The 23,247-nt window shown below is 37.3% G+C and overlaps 1 protein-coding gene across 4 annotated transcripts in view; it reads right to left on the bottom strand.

The window, feature by feature from the left end:
- cep89 (centrosomal protein 89) overlaps positions 1 to 23,247 on the bottom strand; it is a 114,577-nt gene that overhangs the window by 52,882 nt on the left and 38,448 nt on the right. For all 4 annotated transcript variants that reach the window (XR_007184193.1, XM_048184981.1, XM_048184982.1 and 1 more), the window contains 3 exons: positions 21,596 to 21,763; positions 18,574 to 18,715; positions 17,486 to 17,575 (listed from right to left, as the gene is read on the bottom strand). Coding sequence is in view for 3 of the 4 variants with exons in the window: in XM_048184981.1 (XP_048040938.1) it covers positions 17,486 to 17,575; positions 18,574 to 18,715; positions 21,596 to 21,763 (400 nt within the window). In the remaining variant the exon portion in view is untranslated. The remainder of the gene's footprint in view (positions 1 to 17,485; positions 17,576 to 18,573; positions 18,716 to 21,595; positions 21,764 to 23,247) is intronic.

Genomic DNA, 23,247 nt, shown 5'->3' on the forward strand with positions numbered 1-23,247 from the left:
GACCGAATATAAAGACAGATTGTGCCAGTAGTAAAGCATCAAACAGAGCCACTGACATCCTGAAGTAAACTTTGAAACGCTCGGATAATCCCGCAGCTCCTTGATGAGGTGAATTCTCCTTTCTCTCAATGCAATCTCGGGATTGAATGGACCCAATATTTCCTCTTTCTTTTTCTCTTTTTAAGAAGAGAGACGACAATCGTGCTCACTGCTTGAAGACTTCATTTTGTATTGTTTTGCGATTTGTTTTGCGATTTTTTCGCAACGCATTAATTTTTACGCATCGGACTCAGTGTGCAAGGTCTCTGTGCGTGACGAATTTTTAGGATTGCGAATACGAAAAAACGCATGCGAAAATTTCGGACTCAGTGTGCAAAGGCCTTAAGCCTTAACTTAAACCTTATACTTTATCTAAAATCTATATCTTTAAAGGTAACTTTGAATCTAATAAGTACAGTGGCTCTTTTACCCTTCACTCAAGCCTATGTTTCTTCTCCCTGCAGGTCCTTTACGGGGGCCTTCACCTTGAGTTTCAATGAGAGCCATTCTTCATTCTAAGGCAGAATTTGAATTTCAGAGAACATCAATGTGATATATTGAAAACAAAGAGAAAATTTGCATGAATTATGGTTGGTTTAACAACAATTTAATTGAACTCAGCCATGAGAATGTATTTCTGAGCAATCGAAAATCAAACCACCTCCTAATCACCGCACACCACATTCTCTAAAAGCAATTCAACAATCAGGGAAGGACGGCTAAGCGTGCAATCTAAAAACAGCTCTCATCATCACAAAATTCCATTTAGGACTGTATTTATACACACAATCAAATATTCAACATCTTTTTTCTGCCGTTTCAGGCAAATGTGCTGCATGAATTTTAATAACCTGTGAATAATTTACACACAATATTCTCTTGTAGGAACTTCCACATCCATCCTTTTCATAGACTTGTTCCCTCTTTTCTTTCACCCACCTCCTCATCTCTCTCATTAATTCAACCAACCATCCAATTATTCATTTCTGGTTCTTTATGTATCCTTCCTTGTCTTTGCTTCAAAATTGTTTATGTTTTGGAATCGGCTTAAGCAGGTACAGCTCTGTTCATCTCACTTAACACACACACACACACACACGCACGCACACACACACACACTCAAGCAGTGCTGCTCTTCTGCTACAGTCAAATCTGAATCTGAAATCTTAATTAGTGGCAATGGAGTGAGGGTTGTCGGTGAACGAAAGTGTGTGCAAAGCGAGTTGCAGCTGTAGAAGGAGGTGTGCTAAACCATACTAAGTAGCCTAATTTATACAAGGTGAATGTGTCTACAGATCAGGGCTAATGTCCTTAAAACTGTCTGACCGCAAGTCACCATGGGCTTCTGTGATTTGAGAAGAAAACCAAACGCATTCTCCCTTTGACAATACAGACAGACAACAAACTTGACAACGCTTCTCTAGCCACATATCAGGTTTAGTTCGTTGAGTTTTTTTTCACATCACAAGCTCTGCAAATTGCTATATTTTCAAGACAAATCATCCACACACTTCCTTGACTGTGCAAGAACTCCACACAACTTTTCGTATAATTGTAAGTGTTTAGATGTCGAAGCGGTGAAAAAGAATATGGTTTATTGAGATTGTCAATTGTTACAAACTAAGTTCACAATGTGCCTTGTGAACAGGGCTGACAAGAAATGTCTGTTTTTAAAAGTTTTTTTATTATTATTAAAAAAATGGAAACATGTTTTATTGTTTTATATAAAATAATATTTATTAACTTATTAATAAAATAATATGTATGAATTTATTTATATTTAAAAGCATGTGTATTTAAAATAATAAACTGTATAAAATAATACATTACATATATTTTATTATAAATTATTTAAAAATGACCGATTTCTTAAAATTATTTTTTACTTTTTTATATGAAATCCCTAAAATACTGAACAAGATTACAAAGGGAAAACTCTCCTTTAAATGTCTGAATGGAGTTATCACTGGATGATATCACTTGAAAAGATGCAGTCAGAATAAGTAAAATATAAATTACTCTTACAGCCATTCATATGCTGGAACACACAACCAACACAATCACTTTTCCCCTCTGTAAGCTCATGCATGAAGCTCTTATATTTTCTTAAAAGATCACGTGCACTATCTCATGCAATTTATCACATAACTTCAGCTTGAAAGAGCACAGGAAAGAGCGAAAGTAGGGCTGCACGATTAATCGCATGAGATTGTCATGCGTGTCTCGTCAGTAAAGCCGGTTCTGTGATTAGCGGTAAATGTCCATCACCTGCTTTCAAATGGAGCGGCACTTAATATACAGAGCCGTAGTTCGCGGACAAGCTACGCAATATCGCGTTCATATCGCAGATGAATGGCCTTCGATTATGAACGCGATATTGCGTAGCTTGTCCGCGAACTACGGCTCTGTATATTAAGTGCCGCTCCATTTGAAAGCAGGTGATGGACATTTACCGCTAATCACAGAACCGGCTTTACTGACGAGACACGCATGACAATCTCATGCGATTAATCGTGCAGCCCTAAGCGAAAGACTCAAAAATAACCCTAAAGAACACAATGCCTGCAACAGCAATGGCCCTCTTTTAGCCTTTCTTTCTTTCTCTTTCTTTCTTTCTTTCGCCCTCTCTGTGATTATGTTTAGAACTTCATTTTTCAGTATATTGCAAAGATTTAAATTGCTGTCTGATTTCACTATAGGGCCATATTTTATTGTTTTTTAAGTGACAAGAAGTGATATGTATATATATATATATATATATATATATATATATATATATATATATATATATATACACACACACACACACAGTATATATACACATACACATATGCAAAAGCAAAACAGCCTGTAGCTTTGCACACATACTGTCAGAGTTCTCAGGAGCTATGAAGACTTGAGTCAGCCAATCTCCTGTATTCCTGTTGTTACTATAGAGACAGCTTGCATCAGGATGAAATGAAGGAAGCATGTGCACTTTTCTGTGTGCACAGAACAGAACTCAGATGCCAGAAACAAAAGCCTCAGCTTCTGTTGCTGAAATAAGACAGTCTGAATGCAAGTAATTCAGCTAATTCCAAATTCACTGAAGAGGTTCAGCTAGTTCCAGTTCATGTTTCACAACAAAATAATTTTTACATAATAACACATCTTTACGGACATGAAGCCAAGGACTGTTATCCTGTTACTGTGAAGCTGTTTTCAAACTATTTGTAGCGCTATTTAAAGGTGCCCTAGAATTGAAAATTGAATTTACCTTGGCATAGTTGAACAACAAGAGTTCAGTACATGGAAATGACATACAGTGACTCTCAAATACCATTGTTTCCTCCTTCTTATGTAAATCTCATTTGTTTAAAAGACCTCCGAAGAACAGGCGAATCTCAACATAACACCAACTGTTACATAACAGTCGGGATCATTAATATGTACACCCCCAATATTTGCATGTGCCAGCTCATGTTCAAGGCATTAGACAAGGGCAGGCAGTATTAACATCTGGATCTGTGCACAGCTGAATCATCAGACTAGGTAAGCAAGCAAAGACAATAGCGAAAAATGGCAGATGGAGCAATAATAACTGACATGATCCATGATATCATGATATTTTAGTGATATTTGTAAATTGTCTTTCTAAATGTTTTGTTAGCATGTTGCTAATGTACTGTTAAATGAGGTTAAAGTTACTATCGTTTATTACTATATTCACAGAGCCGTCGCTATTTTCATTTTTAAACACCTGCAGTCTGTATAATGCACAAACACATCTTCATTCTTTATAAATCTCTCCAACAGTGTGTAATGTTAGCTTTAGCCACGGAGCATAGCCTCAAACTCATTCATAATCAAATGTAAACATCCAAATAAATACTACACTCACATGATCCGGTGCATGCATGCAGCATGCATGACGAACATTTTGTAAAGATCCATTTGAGGGTTATATTAGCTTTGTGAACTTTGTTTATGCACTGTTTTATAGTCACAAGCTCGAGGGCGGGGAGCGCGAGGATTTAAAGGGGCTGCAGCCTGAATCGGCACATATTTAATGATGCCCCAAAATAGGCAGTTAAAAAAAATAATTTAAAAAAATCTATGGGGTATTTTGAGCTGAAACTTCACAGACACATTCAGGGGACACCTTAGACTTATATTACATCTTGTGAAAAAACATTCTAGGGCACCTTTAAATAAAGGAGACTTGACTCATTACAAAATTCACTAACCTGATGTCATCAGAGTTCAAAAAGTGGAATAACCTGATGTCATCAAAGTTCAAAAAGTGGAATATACCAGCCACTATTTTAGGTACACCTTGCTAGTACTGGGTTGGACGTCCTCTTGCCTTCAGAACTGTCTTAATTCTTTGTAGCATAGATTCAACAAGGTACTGGAAACATTCCTCAGATATTTTAGTCCATATTGAGGACCAGGATTGATACATGCTTTCATGTTGTTTACACCAAATTCCTTCCATCTAAATGTTGCAGCAGAAATTGAGACTGATCAGAACAGGCACCATAGCAAGGCACTTATGTGCTCTTCTGCTGCTGTAGCCCATCTGCTTCAAGGTTTGACATGTTGTGCATTCAGAGATGCTCTTCTCCAGACCTCTGTTGTAACAAGTGTTTATTTGAGTTACTGTTGCCTTTCTATGAGCTTAAGAGTTAAACAGGTGTACCTAATAAATTAGCCAGTGAGGGTATATTTTATAAATAATTACCTAGTTCTGGCATGAAACTCTTGATGGTGCAGGCTGATAGGTCTTTAACTCATTTGGTAGCGATAACTTCATTATCTACATAGCACAGCTGATTGGTTGCTGTTGCATCAGCGGCCAATTAGCTGCAGCTCAACATTCAAACAAATAATGGTAGTGTTGCTGTTAGCAGTCTCCAGCGCACTTTCAGAACGCATCTGGAATCAACATTTAAGATCAGTGATTTATGTTTTATTCAACATCTCTGTGCATATTGTGTGGTCCGGTTATTAATTCCTAAATGGAGCAATCTTTACAAGTTTTAAACTAGCTTTATGCTAGAAATGTTTTAAACAAGCGTCATGTCAACTACAGATGTTGATGCAGCAGCAGCGGTCTATTGCATGTCATTGCTGTTGCTTTTTATACACTGTTTTGCACGGATATGAAAACAGTTGAAGTGATATAAGCATTTGCGCTTTAAATGGCGTTCAGCATAATTAGTGGTATAACTTGATGTATTCAGTTTTTTCCAAGAGCAATGTTTTCATTAGCTATGCTAAATGTGTGTTGTTGATTCAGATGCTCGTGTGTCTGAATCACGATAAAAGAACAATCGATACAGTTAAACTAGGTGTCATGTTCATAGTCTTGTGGAGTGATTACTAAGCATAAGCTGGAGAATTATGCAGTTGTGTCTATGCAGCACCAAATGGTTTACTGTTCGTATCTCTGTGAGTATACGCTGTCTAAGCAATGGATGAGAAGGTAGTAATAAGCATTCAAATTAAAATGGGATTACATGTTTAGCTGCATAATATTGACATTCCTTTATTTCAAGGGTAATGTTTTCATTAGCTATGCTTAACATGTTGATGAAACATGCTCCTGTCATTCATTATTCCTCCTAATGGCTTTACATTTATCAATTAAGAGTATAAGGGTATGTAATGATTTGCAGCTTGCAACATTATATCTATTGTTCACAAGAACACATAGCATGCATTTCTAGTGCTAAGCCATTCTGCAAGGTAGCCAAGTCACACATAGCTTTAGGTCACTAGTGTAAAACGGTCGGCAAGGTAGCACAGGCACAGATTGTAAAATATTGTGGTCTCATTAAAAAAACCCACCACATATGTCTTGGCGATAGATCGGCTTGTTTTGGGGGGTGTTTTTTTCCTATCCTTTCCTGTCTCTTGTCTATGTCATCATTGTACAGATATGCAGTAGCTTGTTTTTTCACTCAACATCATGAATTGTCTATTTGTATTGACAAAACAGCTTTATTGGCATTGGCAGTAAAACCTGTAAATTATCTGTTTAGATCAGGGGTTTCAAACTCAAATTGGCGGGGGGCGTTTCTGTGATTGACACCTAATAGGAGGGCCATATTAACAATCAAGCGCAAGAAAGTGCAACATTTCAGAAAATTTGCTTTCCTTTGCATTATTTCTCATTTGCTTCAAATTTCATTAGGCCTACTAAAATATTTTTATACCTATACTATAAATATTTTATTTACCATACTAAATGTAAACAGCAGTGTCTCTCTCATTGTTACAGAATGTAATATAATTTTATAATACTATTACTAATATAATACTACTAATATACTAAAATAATACAATTAATTGCAATAGTCTGGTGCAACTTTTCACATCCAACAAGGTGCATGGAATAAAAAAATTTGTAATTTAGGAACAAAACCAGCAACACTTGTGGCGTGGAGGGGTCAGAAATAAACAAAATACTAGAGCTATATCAACTTTATTTTGCCAAAAAATAAAAATCTCTCATTTTTACATACATTAGTAGTTTTTAATATTTGGTGGAAGCATTTTCCCTTACTTTATGTTAGCTTAAATAACATTAAAATCTTGCACTGAACAACACTGTACTGAACAAATACAATCCCTGAATACATTTGTACACTCTTCTGTTTCTTGACAGACACCTGCAGCGCTTCTGCTCACACAGCTGAGACACATTTGTCCAAGATGCCGTTTGAGCATCGGTAACGTTTAATGGTTGCATCGGATGCATTTCGGTGGTTTAAATCGGCGCTCGTGACTTAAAGTCGAGTGCTTTTACTGTAATTTAGGCAAGCACGCTCATAATAGGAGCGACGCGGTTGAGAGCGCGGCTCGTGGTTGCATAGCAACGACAGACGCCACTGGAGCGAAAGCGCCACTTATGTGACGCGATATGTGAATGCCCCCATAGAACGGCAACTTTTTCTTTGCATATCAGATAGGTAGCAACTAGTGAATAATAATAATAATAATAATAATAATTTAGCGGGCCGGATTATGTTTTATTTTTGAGATCAGTTCTGGGCCGGATGGAGGGGGAGGGCGGGCCGTAAATGGCCCGCGGGCCGGCAGTTTGAGACCACTGGTTTAGATGTTTGTATTGAAGAGGGCTCTGCCCTTTTCTCTTGTTTCCTGCTTTGTTGGGGGTTAATTTGTGTATGTTACATGTGCAGCAGCAGCAGCATATCTTACACGCTCACAGTGTCTGTGAATGTAATGGCAGTAGCAAAATCTCAAATTTAGGTCATCATAGGGGTTCAATAATTTGATTTGGAGGGACATCAGAGGTACTCAATCACATATTACCCTGTTGATTCAACAGATTTTCCTTAAGCAAAGTGATGAAAATGAGGAAAAGGTCTACAGATTGGCCTGAGCATAATCCACAAATCACCTACAGCTCATCTATTATTCAGCCATCTGTGCAAAAGAATGAAAGAAATCCCTAGAAGGACATCATAACTATGCAGGACTTAGGCGAAAGCAAATATATGTATATAAATATATGTATACATGTGCAGTAAGAAAAAAAAATGGTTATATGGCATATTTCTCAGCTGGATGAACTACCATTGCCTGCGCTCCTACAGAGACACAAATGGACCACATGATATGAATGACCATATACCTCATGCTTTTGTGAGTGTGTGTCTGTGTGTGTCTAGAGCAGAAACAGAAGAACAGAAGCTTACGGCAGTTTGTTCAGTTGGGCAGTAAGGAGAATGCCATCCACCCTCATGATACAGATTTTATATCTTTTTATATATAACAGAATGCATTTTACCCAATAATTTTTTTTTTCATTTATTAATCTTTATTAATCTCAACATTTGCTAATACATTTTTAAAATCAGAAGTTGTATTTGTTAACATTAGTTAATGCACAGTGAAGTAATAACATGAATACTTCTATTAACTAACATTAACAAAGGTTAATAAATGCTGTAAAAATATAGTGCTCATTGTTAGTTCATGTTAGTTAATGCATTGACTATTGGTAACCAATAAGACCTTATTGTAAAGTGTTACCAAAGCAATACTCAAATTTTGGTCCCACTTTATATTAAGTGGCCTTAACTACTATGTACTTACATTTAAATTAATGATTTGATACATTGCACTTATTATGTACATACATGTTTTTACATTGTACTTATATTTGAAAAACACCTGCATGTAATTACATCTGTAATTCATTTCTGTAATTACATTTATAATTACACTGTTGACCCATCCCTTACACCTTACCCCTACCCTTAAACCTACCCATACCACCAAAGCTTTCCCTAAGCTTACCTGTATCCCACCTCAATAGCAGAAAAAGTGTTTTGCAATTCAATATGAACCTAATAAGTACATTGTACTTATTTTTTGATGTAAGTACATAGTAGTTAAGGCCACTTAATATAAAGTGGGACCCAAATTTTATTTACACTGTTGTCAGTGTGAAAGCAGCTGCTGTTGCTGTTGCAGTTGTGCTGCTGCTTTACTTACATACTGCTTATGTCTATGCTATAGTCTTACTATGTGTTCTGTGTTGTAGTTGCTTGATCTCACTTTCTTTTACCATCTTGTGCTTCTCTGTGAGGTAGTGATTTGTGATTTTCTGCATGTATTTACTCTGCGTGAGTCTAGCATCTGTTCTGTCTAATTAGCCATCAGGAGACGGATGAAGATAGAGATAGAGAGAGAGAAAGAAGGAGTGGAGAATGGAATAAAGTAGGAAAATAACAACAGGGCAGAAAGGAAAAAGGTGTAAGGGACAGAGAAAGTGGCTGAGAAAAAAGAGAAACAGAGCAAGTAGTGTGACAGAAAATCATAGGGGTCTCAAAAACATATCAAATTATTAAAGGTATAATATTTTTTACTCGCCCTCATGTCGTTATAAAACTGTGTGATTATATTTATTCAAAGGAATACAAAAGGTGAATTGTACTCGTTTTTTCCCATGCTATTAGTCTCCAAGGGGACTGAGGCTTTCAAGTTTCAAAGACATCATAAAAGTATCATAAAAGTAGTCCATATGACTCATGCATAATAATGCCTGTCATCTGAAGCCATAAGATTAAAATATTTATACAATCTTGTTATTCACTGATAATCTTACCCTCCAGTGGGCTATTAGCTGCTGTGACCGGATCACTGAGTCGGAGAGGTCTGATTTGTGAATCAATCATTCAAAAGCGTTCTGAGAACTTCATCAACTGACTCACTGAAAAGACCTGACTCAAAACAATGATTCACTCACAAATCAGACATCACTAATGTATACAGACTATTTTTACTATAGGCTTCTGTTTTGGTGCTTTTTGAGGTTAAAAAACCTCATTCACTGTTATTTTTCTATGGAAAAGAATGAGCAGAAAAATTCTTAACAATTTTGTGTTCAACAGTCATATAGATTTAGAATAACAAGAGGGTGAGTGAATAATTTTTCAGAAGAACTATTCCTGTAAGGTCCGCAAAGGCTCCTCTTAACTTAATTGTAGAAAACACAGGGGCAGACTTAGAGATTTGGGGGCCCTAAGCAATTCCAGGTATGGGGCCTCAACACCAACTATGCAACCTTTTACTTTTGTAACCCTGTTTTTGCCGTCTCTTTCTCCAAACACTCAACCTTTCTTCTACATTTGTAAATAAACTGCATGTCAAATATTCATTTAATGCAATATATTTTACAATAAATTAACTGGTCCTCTCCCAACAAGCTCACAGTACTCTTTGTCTGACAGGTGTTTTGGCCAGGAAAGCAGGGTTGTCATTCATTTACACCGCATGTGTGCAGTTTGCATCCCTCTTTGTTGTTTGTGGGCTACATTCACCAGCACATTGTAATTTTTCCAGGACCGGGAGAGAGCTAAAATGTATCCCTGTGTCTGGCGGGAGAGGGGCTGCTGCAGCACTAACTGTGTTGGCCAATAGCAGTGTGGTTTGTGTAAAAAAAAAAAGAAGATTCTCTGAGAAGTTTCGCCAAATTGCTTTTTGTCTTTTCTTTTTTTCCTTCTTTTTTTCTGCTCCACTGGGGTAGCTGCATTTCATTATTAATTTACTCCAGACAACTTTAACTTCAACTTCACTCTGCTGCTAGCATTTTACACTCTAGCTCTACTGATTCTGCTTTAACTTTCTCTAACTCTGGCCAGTGTCAAGCTACTGGCACATGTGCAGTACTAATGGAATGACGGGGCCCCGCATTTGCACAGATGTAGTAATAACATTCAAAAATTAATGGTGATATCTTGACCATACAAAATGTGTTGAAAAAATTAACATGTTTGATCTATATTTGATCTATATTAGGCTTCTGGGTATTTACTGGGGCCCTAAGCGGGTGCTTAACTTGCTTATGGTTAAGTCTGCTCTGAGAACACGTGCATACACATGTGAGAGAAAGTCTTTGATATTTAGTAAATGTTCTCATTAAAATACTGCGACATAGCCTGAGAGTTTTACAACACACTGCTCTCCCGACTTTGCTAAGGGAGGAAGAAGTGCAGATATATATGTGAATTTGTATCAATTTGTATTGTCATACAAACAGTCATTATATCATAATATACCATGGGGCTGTTGAAAGTCTGAATTTGGAAAAGAGGGGGGGGGGGTACCTAAATCCCTAGAGTACCTAAATCATACCTGGTCATACCTAAAGTGGTTTGAGAAAAGGCATTTTTTTTTATTTAATCAAGAAGACACAATGGCGGCGGCGCGCACAGACACAGCAGCTCTGAGCTCTCTCGATTGGCGTAATGTTTTCCTGGTGTTGTTGATATTGTGCATTTTCTCGCACATCCATCTGGCTGAGGCACTAAAGTACAGCCATGCTGAACTCCTAGAACTCAACACTGGGGATACATGTCGTTTAACTGCGGACTTGTTTTTTATCCCTCCTGAGATCATCAGAACACATTTCGGGACACTCGCAGCAGCAAGACAGAAAAGGAAACGCTTTGAGCGGAAGCAGAAGAGAGGTAAGCGGGCCGGCGTGTTAACTAGGCTAAAGGCTAACCCGTTTAAGCCCCCGCTCCCTACCATCTTCCTCTCTAATGCCCGATCAATCCGCAATAAGATGGATGAGATACGACTGCGACTGACAACGCAGAGGAATATAGCCAACTGTTGCAGCATGATCTTCACGGAAACCTGGCTGGATTACACCACCCCAGACACAGCTATCGAGCTAGCCAGCCTTACCTCCTACCGAGCCGACAGAACAGCTGATTCGGGTAAGAAGATGGACGGAGGCCTGTGTATTTACATTAACAACTCATGGTGCACAAATGCCACTGTAGCTGAAAGACTCTGTTGCCCTGACGTGGAGTTCATAATGCTTAAATGTAGGTCGTTTTATCTCCCGAGAGAATTTTCTGCTGTGTATATCTGTGCTGTGTATATTCCCCCTGACGCTAATGCCAATCTGGCTCTAGCACAGCTACACGACAGCATTAATAACAGCCTGGCTGCACACCCCGACAGTGTCTTTATAGCAGCAGGGAATTTTAATCATGCTGACTTGAAGACTGTATTCCACAAATTCCACCGAAATGTGAACTGTGCAACCAGGGGAGACAAAACACTGGATCAAGTGTATACCAATGTGGCCAAAGCTTACAAAGTCCAGATATATCCTCATCTGGGTTTGAGTGATCATATCTCCCTCATGTTTCATCCTCGGTATATACCCATTATTAAGACCGCTGGGCCCACAGTGAAGCCAGCTAAAATTTGGCAAAAAAATGCTATTCCTGAGCTACAGGACTGCTTCCACTACACAGACTGGGATGTCTTCAGAGACCGAGAATTACTAACACGCCAGGCCCTAGATGAATACACCACCACAGTTATGGATTATATAAATTTTTGTGTGGACAGAGTTACATCCTGGAAGCTGATCCATGTTTTTCCTAACCAAAATGCTCACAGGATGGATGACGCATGAGGTTCGGGTGCTAATTAAAGCCAGGGATGTAGCATATATCTTGAGACAGAGAGGCCTACAGTACAGCCAAGAGTGCTCTTAAAAGGGGCATCAAGTCTGCCAAACTGAATGATAAAAGGAGGATTGAAGACCACTTCAACATCTCAACGAACTACCGTCAGGTGTGGGAAGGAATAAGAGCGATTTTGGACTACAAGTGTACAACATCTGCCTCTGTAAATGGTTCTTCCACTCTAGCAGAGGACTTAAACCTGTTCTATGCCTGTTTTGATTGGGAGAACAAGGACACATTGTGGTCCCACCTGCCCACCAACGACAACACTGCACCAGTCCTGAGCCTTCATGAAGTAAGACTCTGCCTGGGTAACATCAACCCCGGGAAGACACCTGGACCAGATGGAGTGCTGGGCCGGGTGCTAAGAGACTGTGCGGATGAGCTCGCAGAGGTCTTTACCACCATCTTTAACCTGTCACTGACTAAGTCATGGGTCCCAGCATGTTTCAAAGCAGCCATAATCATTCCTGTTCCCAAACAAGCCAAGGTCACATGCCAGAATGACTATAGACCTGTGGCACTCACACCTATCCCTGCCAAATGCTCGGAGCGGCTGGTTGAGAAATGCTTAAAAAAGGCCCTACCAACTGCTTTTGACCAGTACCAGTTTGCTTACTGGGAGAACAGATCAACAGAGGATGCCACTGCCATTGTGCTCCACATGCTGTTGAAACACCTGGAGCACAAAAACACCTATGCAAGGCTGCTTTTTATGGATTTCAGTTCAGCTTTTAATACAATCCGGCCAAACAAACTCCAGCTGAAACTACGTAACCTTGGTCTGAACAATTTATTATGTAATTGGATTATGGATTTTTTAACCAACCGCTCTCAATGTGTGAAAATAGGCGAGCACGTTTCAAACACCATATACATCAGCACTGGTGCCCCTCAGGGTTGCCTGCTCAGCCCATTACTTTACACACTTTATACACATGATTGTTCTGCCTCTTCCCCCACTAATTACATCATTAAATTTGCAGACGACACAACTGTGCTTGGCCTCATAACAAACAACGAGACGGCATACAGGGAGGAGATTGAACCTTTGGCAGGGTGGTGTAAAGAATATGATTTGACTCTTAACATCAAAAAGACAAAAGAAATCATTGTTGACTTTCGTAAATCAAATCATCCTGGACATTCACCACTCTACATTAATGGAGAGGTAGTGGAGAGGGTGCATAGCTTTAAATTCCTGGGTCTCACTGTGTCGGAGGATCTGTCCTGGGGCAGTAACATCACCTCAGCTGTAGGAAAGGCCCAGCAGAGACTCTTTTACTTGAGGAAGTTGAAGAGAGCCAAACTCCCTCAGAGGCTCATGATAAACTTTTATAACTGTGCAATCCAAAGTGTGCCGACTTATGGGATGTTAGTGTGCTTTTCTAGCTGCACAACAGCTGATCTGCAGAGGATCCAGAGGGTGATGAAAAATGCCGGGAAGATCATCGGGACTGTTCTCCCGGAGATTTCTACTGTGTACACCTCCCGCTGCCTGCGCAGGACACACAACATTATAAGAGACCGGTCACATCCAGCACACAGTCTGTTCCACCTGCTGCCCTCGGGTAGGAGATATAGGTCCCTCCAGGCCAGAACCTCCAGAATGGCCAACAGTTTCTATCCCCAGGCAGTCAGACTGCTGAACAAACACTGTTCCCCTCTCCCCCTCTCACTCACTTAAAGTATAGTAGTTATGATGCACCATTTTCCAATAACTGCAATAACTATGAACTGGACTTTTATTGCTGCAGCACACTCAATTATACACTTTTTCCGGTTATTATAGTTTATTTATCTTATATATTACACTTCTTGTTTGTTACATGTTGTACTGTTCTGTACCACGCACCACCCTCCAACAACTGCAATAACTGAAGATCTGGACTTTGCATTGCTGCAGTACACTTAACTATACATGTTTTCCTGGCTACTTGAGGTTATCTATCTTATGTTTTACATTCCTTGTTTGTCACATGCTGTCTGGGTTATAATTGTGCTATTGTAGATCTTTTGCACTTCTAAAATCGATTGATGCTCTAATGTAATCTCGTTATATTCTTATAATGACAATAAATTATTATTACTATTATTATTATTTCAGAATCCTGGATAATAATGCATCATGAATGTCCCAAAGCATTAACCGCTTTTCCACTGTCGGGCCAGCGCGACCCAGGGCTTTCAGCGGGCCAGGCTAGGCTAAGCCCCGGACTTGTAGCACCGAGCCCAAAATCACGCTGCATTTTCACCCTCGGGCCAGAAGCTCCGCAGTGCTTCACTAAACATACTTCTCTGGAACAACGTCACACAAACCCGTCATTTCACAAACAAAATGGAAGTTTTATCAGAAAAATAATCAGAAAAAAAACACTGGAAACTAGCGAGATCATAAAGTGAACATGATAAAAACAGGCTTTTGTTGGCATTTTGTTGTTTACTTAAAAATTTAAAAACCCAAGCATCGACAACATTAAACATTAGTCATAGAAATAAAGTGGTATTTACTGTTATTTCACAAAAGTGAGACACACGTACTTATTCAGTCGTGTCTGTTTCTGTTTATTTCTAGTCATAGGACAGTTTGTTTACATCACATTTACAAAGAATAATAATTTCTACAAATTTTCCACCAAAAATACGACCTGAGGAGCTTTAGCGCTCTCTCCAGTGACAGAGAAGCAGAGGAATCCCGAAAACATGGAGTTGCTTTATTTTATGAAATATGGGGAGCTAAATATGGATATCAGTCCGTTGAGACGAGACGTGCTGACAGATAAAATAAATACATGATTGTGATAGCCTACGTATATTTGTCTGATTTCTTCAAGCCGTCGTATTTACCATGTTTACTATGGTAATAGCGCGCGTCGTGGTGATCAGAATCCACATCGGATCACAAACAGAAGTTATTTCAAACACTTGCTGCTGTCTGAAAGTGAGTTTTGAGCTAAAATGATTTTAAAAGTCTTTAATGCTGATGTTAGCTGGTAACCTACATGTAATCATCCATGGCGCCTCCGTTTCCACACACAGATAAACTCCGCCTTTGTTCGTAACCACTCCCTCAAGCCCGAGCTGGCCCGCTTTGGACCAAGGTATTCGGTGGGCCGAAAAACCCTGGCCGTTGGCCCCGAGGAAGCCCCGACGAGGCACGATCAAGCCCCAGAAGTGGCACGCACTAGCATGCCCGCTTTAGGTCCGACAGTGGAAACACAGGCTATTGTTAATGTGCATAAAGACTTCACCCTAGTCTTTAAGATTGTACATTTTAATATTAGAAACAGTGATAATAGTATAAGTTAGATGCCAAATATATGTTTTATATTCTTTTAAGCATAATTTATATTTGGACAATTGCGAAAGCGTGATTCTCATGATTTCATTCACCATGACTCTGTCCAAATACTGTCCTCTCAGACCTAACATGCATTCACATGCATTCTCATAAATCAATGGCACACATAAACAGCTTTAAAGGTGCCATAGAATTGAAAATTGAATTTCCTTGGCATAGTTGAATAACAAGAGTTCAGTACATGGAAATGACATAAAGTGAGTCTCAAACACCATTGTTTCCTCCATTGTTTCCTCCACAGCTGAGTCATCAGACGTTATGCAGGTAAGCAAGCAAGGACAACAGCAAAAAATGGCAGATGGAGCAATAATAACTGACATGATCCATGATAACATGATATTTTTAGTGATATTTGTAAATTGTCTTTCTAAATGTTTCGTTAGCATGTTGCTAATGTACTGAAAAATGTCGTTATTTTCATTATTAAACACTTGCAGTCTGTATAATTCATAAACACAACTTCATTCTTTATAAATCTCTCCAACATTGTGTAATGTTAGCTTTAGCCCGTTAGCCACGGAGCACTATCAAACTCATTCAGAATTAAATGTAAACATCCAAATAAATACCATACTTACATAATCGGTTATGCTGCATGACGAACATTTTGTAAAGATCCATTTTGATGGTTATATTAGCTGTGCGAACTTTGTTTTTGCAATGCATTATAGAGTCGCGAGCTCGGGGGCGGGGAGCACGAGCATTTAAATGGGAAGCACGCTGAATCGGCACATATTTAATGATGCCCCAAAATAGGCCGTTAAAAAAATGAATAAAAAAAATCTATGGGGTATTTTGAGCTGAAACTTCACAGACACATTCAGGGGACACCTTAGACTTATATTACATCTTGTGAAAAGTATTCTTTGGCACCTTTAAAGTGGCAGTAAATGATACTGTATAGCCAAACTAAGACAGAACCCGTGCAGATAAAAAGTTCAGAAAGCTCAACACATTTATGTCTGTTACACAAAATTCTAGACATCCTCTTTGTTGTTTAAATTTTGTTAAATGTTTCTTAAATATTTTGACTAATCTGCATATTCTTTCTGCTGCCAATAACCACACAGCACTCTCTGCTCACATTTTATGTGTATAGCTCATACATACATAGTAGGCACAATATGTAGATGTGCAGCATAAAATTCTCCTTTAGCGTATAACTAAAAAAACAACAACTTCGAACCGTTTTGTCCATCACAGTAGAAATAAATGGGAAATGGATTTCACTCAAGGGAAATAACACAAATATAGACTGACACTTTCATTCAGTGCTATCCAATCACACAGAGCTCCATCCACACGGACACAGGCAGCATCTGAACTGAAGCGCAGTTAAAGGAGAGGGGGAAACAATCACTCTGCAACTAAAATAACACTCCATTTGAAATGTTAATTATAGACCTGCTGAGTGTGTGGGGCTTGTGTGTGTCTGGATTGACCTCTTATTGGACATGTCAGATGGGCAAGGTCATTTAATTAGAACGTGTGTATCTGTGCATGTCAGCACTCTCTCTGTGTGTCTTAGACTCTCTCTGTCTCCGTGTTGAATCTTTCATAAGTGTGTTAAGGCAAAGCCATCAACTAATTCCTGGCCCTCAACCTTGGTGTGTGAATGTACTGTATGTCTGCTCTTGTGTTTGTTCAAAATGATATTCAGGCCCTATGACTTTACAAGCTGTTTGTGAATTACTGGACAAAGATTGAGGATAGGGATCTTTAAAAATATATTTTACACAATTTTGGCACAATAAGATATTTTAGTGCTTGGTATAACTAGAAAAAATGTATATTCATTATACAAATGCACATGGAGTTATAACATTTGATTCCATGTTTTTCAAACAGTGGGATCTCTGATTCTTAAAAGAAAAAAAACAATTGTTGAGGAAGTTAATTAAAATAAGAAATATGATTTTTTAGTTATTTTAATGCTTATTTTGTCTTATTTTAAATCAATTTAAGTCATCTTGAGGCTTCCTTGGATGTTTTTTTCTGGTTGAGAACAACTCCTCTAACACAAAGCATTTCAAGCAAGGCAAATTCACTTCCCTTGCAGTATGTGAATTGCAGGCCTCACCTTTACTTTTTCCTGCAGCTTTCCCAGGCTGACAGTGCTTTCTATGATGCGTGTTAGGACGCCCTGCTTGTCTTTTTCTAGAGATGAAGCCTGAGGATGAAGAGAGGGAACAGGAAGGGTTACACAACTACAGGGAGGCAGAGAGAGGAAGAGGAGGGACACAGAAGACAGACATCATTGAAGAGAAGTTGCAGGAGAAAGAGCCGGGAAAGAAAAGAGATAGAGAGGTGCCAGTTACTTTGATAAAAGTGTAAAAATAGCAAAGCAAGAGCAGCAGAGCAAATCTTTAAAAGTTTAACTAGACTTATGGGTACTAGCATTCTGTTGAGTACAAATATTTCCCCGAGCGGCAGTGAGGCTCACAGTCTGTAAAAAGAGGAGTATGAAATTTTCATAATCCCTTAGCTTATGGCTCTGCCTCAAAAAACACAAAAATTGCAGTGGAAATGAATTGATGAAGGTTTTAAATGTAAACTCTTTAAGGCAGATGAATTCAGCGAATATGGCGTGTCCTTGGCTAAAACATGCTTTTTATGTTAACATAAACTATGAGAAGTATTGCATTTGTGATGTGGGATAGTTTGAACTATTCATAAAACAGTAATTTTGGTTCTGTCACTACATCCTGTTATGTATACAGTCATTAAGTCTCTTTTTATTGGTAGACGATCAATAATAACCTTCTGAATAACTAGAACATTAATTATTCTAATAATTTTTCACTCATTTAATACTTAAAAAAAAAAAAAAAAAAAAAAAAAAACATATTCGAACAGTCCTTGTGGATAAATATTTCCAACAGGTACATTTATGAAAAGCACAACTGTAACCATCTTTTAAATCATATTCTCTTCTCAGCAATGTTGATGATTCTCAAAAAGCAACACTTTTCAGCCATATTTAACTGTTATTATCCACAATCTTTCACTAAAATTCCTAAGATGTCAAGACTGGTGAAGAAATTCTCTGTTTGACTGAGCTGCTGCTGGAGAGCACAGATCAGAACTAACAAGAACCAGAGATCAAAACATGGTGATGTAAATAGATAGCAGCTCACACAGCATGTGTGTGAGTTTCTGTAGAAGTACCATGTGCATGAGCTGGTCTCTTTCATGGGTGGTTTTCTCTGCCAGTGTGACAATGTTGGCAAGGTACTGATGAGCGATGAGCTCTTTCTCTAAAGAGTCTTCAACCTGTTGCTTCAGGACATTTATACGCCTCTGAGCCTTCCTAAGGAGGGAGAGAGAGTGAGAGGATGAAGAGACATGAAAGAAAAGCCAGGAGAGAAAATCTGAATTTAAAACCTTACAAAAGACAGTATTTATGCAAGTTTAAAATAGAAAGCAGTGGGGTCTGAGACCACACTGAAAATATGGCATTCAAAATCTAATTTGAACAAAGTTGAAAGGATTTTGACAAATATAAAGGAAAAACATTAGGATGTCAAATTAAGAAGAGATATCTAAGATTCTGCACTATTTCTAGGTCACTAATGTACAAAATGTCACAAAATGTAAATAAATAAAAATTAAAAGTAAATTTGTGACATTGACCATGTAAATGCCTTTGTACAAAAGTTGTGGTGTTTAGCTTGAGTGCTGGGGTTATTAAAGTTATAGTGTGACAACCAAATACTAACACATTCTGTAATTCATGTTAATAGTATATTATTCCATGTTTTACTAGCATAACATGTTCTGCTGATAAAACCTTTTATTATTATTATTATTATTATTATTATTATTATTAAGGATGCATCAAATACATCAAAAGTGACAGTAAAGATATTTATAATGTTACCAAATATTTCTATATCAAATAAATGTTGTTCTTTTAACCCTCTGGTCCTCTTCATTTAGGAGTCACGCTTTCTTCTTCGCGGTCAAAAATGACCGAAGTCATAAAATGTGACATTTTTTTGCCCCCAGGAAAACCAATGAAATATATCTTTGTTCAATAATACGTTTTTTGATTATTATTTAGAATTTTGAGGGTATTTTTGATACGATGCAATATTTATACGATTTTTATTAGCTATTTTTCCACATTGAAAATAATGCACAATTTTTTTCTATTTTTTTTTATTATTATTATTTTTCAATTAAAGCAGTATTCCATGCTAAAGGTATTTAAAATCCAATTTTTTGAAGGTAGATTGATGCCATCTGGTGGAAGTAAAAAAAAGAAAAACTTATGTAATGCCATGTTGTAACCACTAGATTCCTATATAGTTCTATATAAAGTGGCTTATAAATTATCTAGTGATTTTAGTGTTTTAATACAAATTTTTGTGGATTTGGATTTATACTTAGACATTCTCAAAGACTACTATTTGTCAAGGTTTAGATTTTTTTTGTTTGAAATGTTGATTTGAAGTGTCAATTTTTACATTAATTTTACTACATTCAAACCTGTACATAGAGGAGGACATTTTGTTACACATAAAAGCAAAATTCAATAAAAATGTAACAAAAATGAACAGGTATGCTTTATCACAGCTTAATAAATCTGGGTTTGATCTGATTTCTCCTATTTGAGTCTTTTGGCTCAATTTTACCACATTGTTACAACCAAATCAGTTCATTTGTGTGTCTAATAGTGTGTTGTGTGTGTGTATGTCTTTGCATGTGTGTGAGTTTGTGTCTTTTTTGTACTCTGTGTTTTAGAGTGTAACCTCTTCCTTGCAGTTCATTTTTTACTGCTTTGTGGCTGATTTATAGTGTTATAGTCAGTCTAGTCAGGGGTGTCTATTTTGCCCTCTTTCAGAGTGTCCCCCCTTCATTGCTGTGCACTTTTCTTCTGCACAGTGGCTGATTTGTAGTTTGTACCACCATAAGTTTCTCTGAGTTTTAGTATTTTTTTGTATTTCCCATTCATTTCCTATGGCGGTCATTTTTGACCACGAAGGTGTGAATCTTTTTTTTTACGACCATGAATCATGTCCATAATTTGTTGTGTGTTCACATAACTAATATGACAAAAGTCACCAAGTTTCACCCCATTCCAATCAAGCAAAAAAATTTAAAATTTCAAAACTTAAAAGTTTTCGGTCATTTTTGACTAAAGAGGACCAGAGGGTTAAACTTACTATTCTTCAAAAATTCCCAAAAAAGAAAATCAAAGTATCCACAAAAATATTAAGCAGCACAACCATTTTCAACATTGATAATAATATGAAATGTTTCTTGAGCAGCAAATCAGCATATTAGAATGATATCTGAAGGATCATTTGACACTGAAGACAGGAGTATTGATGCTGAAAATTCAGATTTGCCATCACAGGAATAATTACATTTTAAACATTCAAATAGAAAACAATTCTTTTAAATTGGAACTATAGTTCACATATTACTGTTTTATTGTATTTTTGATTAAATAGCTGCAGCTTCAAAAACATTAAAAATCTTACAGATCCCAAACTTTTGAACAGAAATAATTAATGAGGGGTAATTAATGAACACTGTACATTTACAACCTCTGCAAGGTCTCTCAAAAATTTCTGCAATTTCAATGTATTCCTTATTCTCGCCAACTGAGTGGCCTAAATCTTTCAGCAAGCAGTTCCCCTGCATCAGAGTTTACTGGTATTGATTGTTTGCTTGATTTAGAGTTTCTTTCTCATCTTTCCTCTAACACAGCTGCTGCTATTACACTTCCTGTCTGTTCCCCTTCTGTTTCTACAGCCCTCTGGCCAAAATAATCTGTCTCTGCTTCTATGGCCTATTACTCATCCTGATCTGATTCCTTCATGCTCTTGCAGTCAGGAACATCAAATCTCAATATTATCACTTTACAGAGACTACGAAAATGTAATGTTTCACGATATTTTCCTGAGCAGGTTTCTTCACGCAGATTAAGAAAAACCAGAGAGTGCATCTCATTCCAAATGCAGAGTTTCTTAATCCATCCATCAATCCATTCATCATGAGCCAGAATAAACAGCCTGGCCGCGACTGAGCACACAGAAATTTGAGAATATTGCAAAAAATGAGTCTCTTCCATACACACTTCACCCATACATACATAGCAGAGAGAGTGGGTGAGTGAGAGAGACAGAAACAAAAGAAAAACATCTTCTGCATGTTTGCATTTGTATGTGCAGGTGTGCACCTGTTAGCTTGCTGTGAAAGCTGTAGCTCTGTTTCCAAGTGTTTGATATCTGTGTTAAGGTTGGTTTTGTCCAGCAGCTGAGTTTTTTTCTCCGCCTCCAGCGCACTTACGCGAGCCAACAGCTCTTCAACCTCACAATTCTTCACCTTCTCATGATCCTGCAGTTGTCTGAAATGCAAACACAGACAAGACTGATTGAAAAGCTTATAGAAAAAAATTCAAGGTTAAAGCATACAGTATATTCGCCTTTACAAATGGAGTAAACAGCACCGCCATTCCAAGGTGCTTCAGTAATCTTTGTATGTGTTGTGCTTCCTGATATGGCATCTTGGAATAAACTGTTCAGTTTAAGCTTCTCTATTAGCAGTTATCCATGATTATTGTTATTTATTCAAAAAGTAAAAGGGTACCATTTTTATTTCAATAGCAATTTTAATTTCTTTTTAATGAGGAAAGAAACCACTGGTTGCTTTTAAAAGAACTTTGGTACACAAGGATATTTTATTGTATTTAAATGCACATTTATTTGAACTGTCCATATTTATGAGTGTGGGTGAATGAGTTTGTGTCCTTGTGTGTGATGAGTACATCTGTGCTATTTCCATTCATTCTATCTTTTAGTTACCTCACTCACAGACAGTGCGTAGGCTGTTTCCTTAGCAATTGTCTGCTTAAAAAATGGAAAGAAGTGATTTTTCTCTCACCCTTTATCTTTCTTTTGGTTAGTTCCAAAATTATTGACATACCCTTGAAAAATTTCAGTGATTTTTATTATATATATATATATATATATATATATATTCTGGCATTACTGGAGTAAAGTATCTTAAAGGTAGCATATACCTAGTGGGAAAAAAAACTGTATCAATATGTATTTATTTCATATTAAGAATAAAGTACAAATCCAAAAACATTTCAAAACATTGAAATTCAAAACAAAAAATTCAAAACAAAACATTGTGCAATTTTTTATTGCACAATGCACGTTATTTTGCCTAAAATGTTTTAATATCACTATTAGTAAGATCACTATATAATATCAGTCTTTAAATGCAAGATATTTTAAGTGTACCTAAAGTTTACTTGCAATAGTTACATTTTAGCACAATCAAATATATTTAAGTATATCTTTAGTTGGACCTCAGCACTACTTCCGGATAACTAAAGTGCATTAAGTGCAAAATTAGTTATTCCAATTTAGCAGACTTTAAGTATATCAATTTAGTATACCAAAAGTACAATTGCAGGGTATTAATATACTTAGTATAAATAATATATTTTGGTATATTTATATTTCACTAGGGGTACTACCTTCCTTCACTCATTACTCACAGAAATCCTTTGCTGCAAACCCTCACATACTTCAGCAGATCAGATACTTGACACTTTTCTGCCCGTTCTTTATTTATATTCTGTCTTTTTTTATTTGAAGCTTCTGCCATCCAATCTTATAACACTAATCAATAATGAAGAAACTAGGGGTGTAACAATATTTCATGTCACAATATATCGCAGTACAAAAATGCAACAATATGTATCGTGGATGGTGACAATGTGTTCTGCATAGTTCACCCAAAATGAAAATTACTGAGAAAAAATCCAGTTTACAGAGTTTTAGTGTCACTACTACATTAAACTACTATATATAATGT

Source organism: Megalobrama amblycephala, linkage group LG3 (assembly GCF_018812025.1).
Source record: "Megalobrama amblycephala isolate DHTTF-2021 linkage group LG3, ASM1881202v1, whole genome shotgun sequence".
In the NCBI taxonomy this organism is placed as follows: Eukaryota; Metazoa; Chordata; class Actinopteri; order Cypriniformes; family Xenocyprididae; genus Megalobrama; species Megalobrama amblycephala.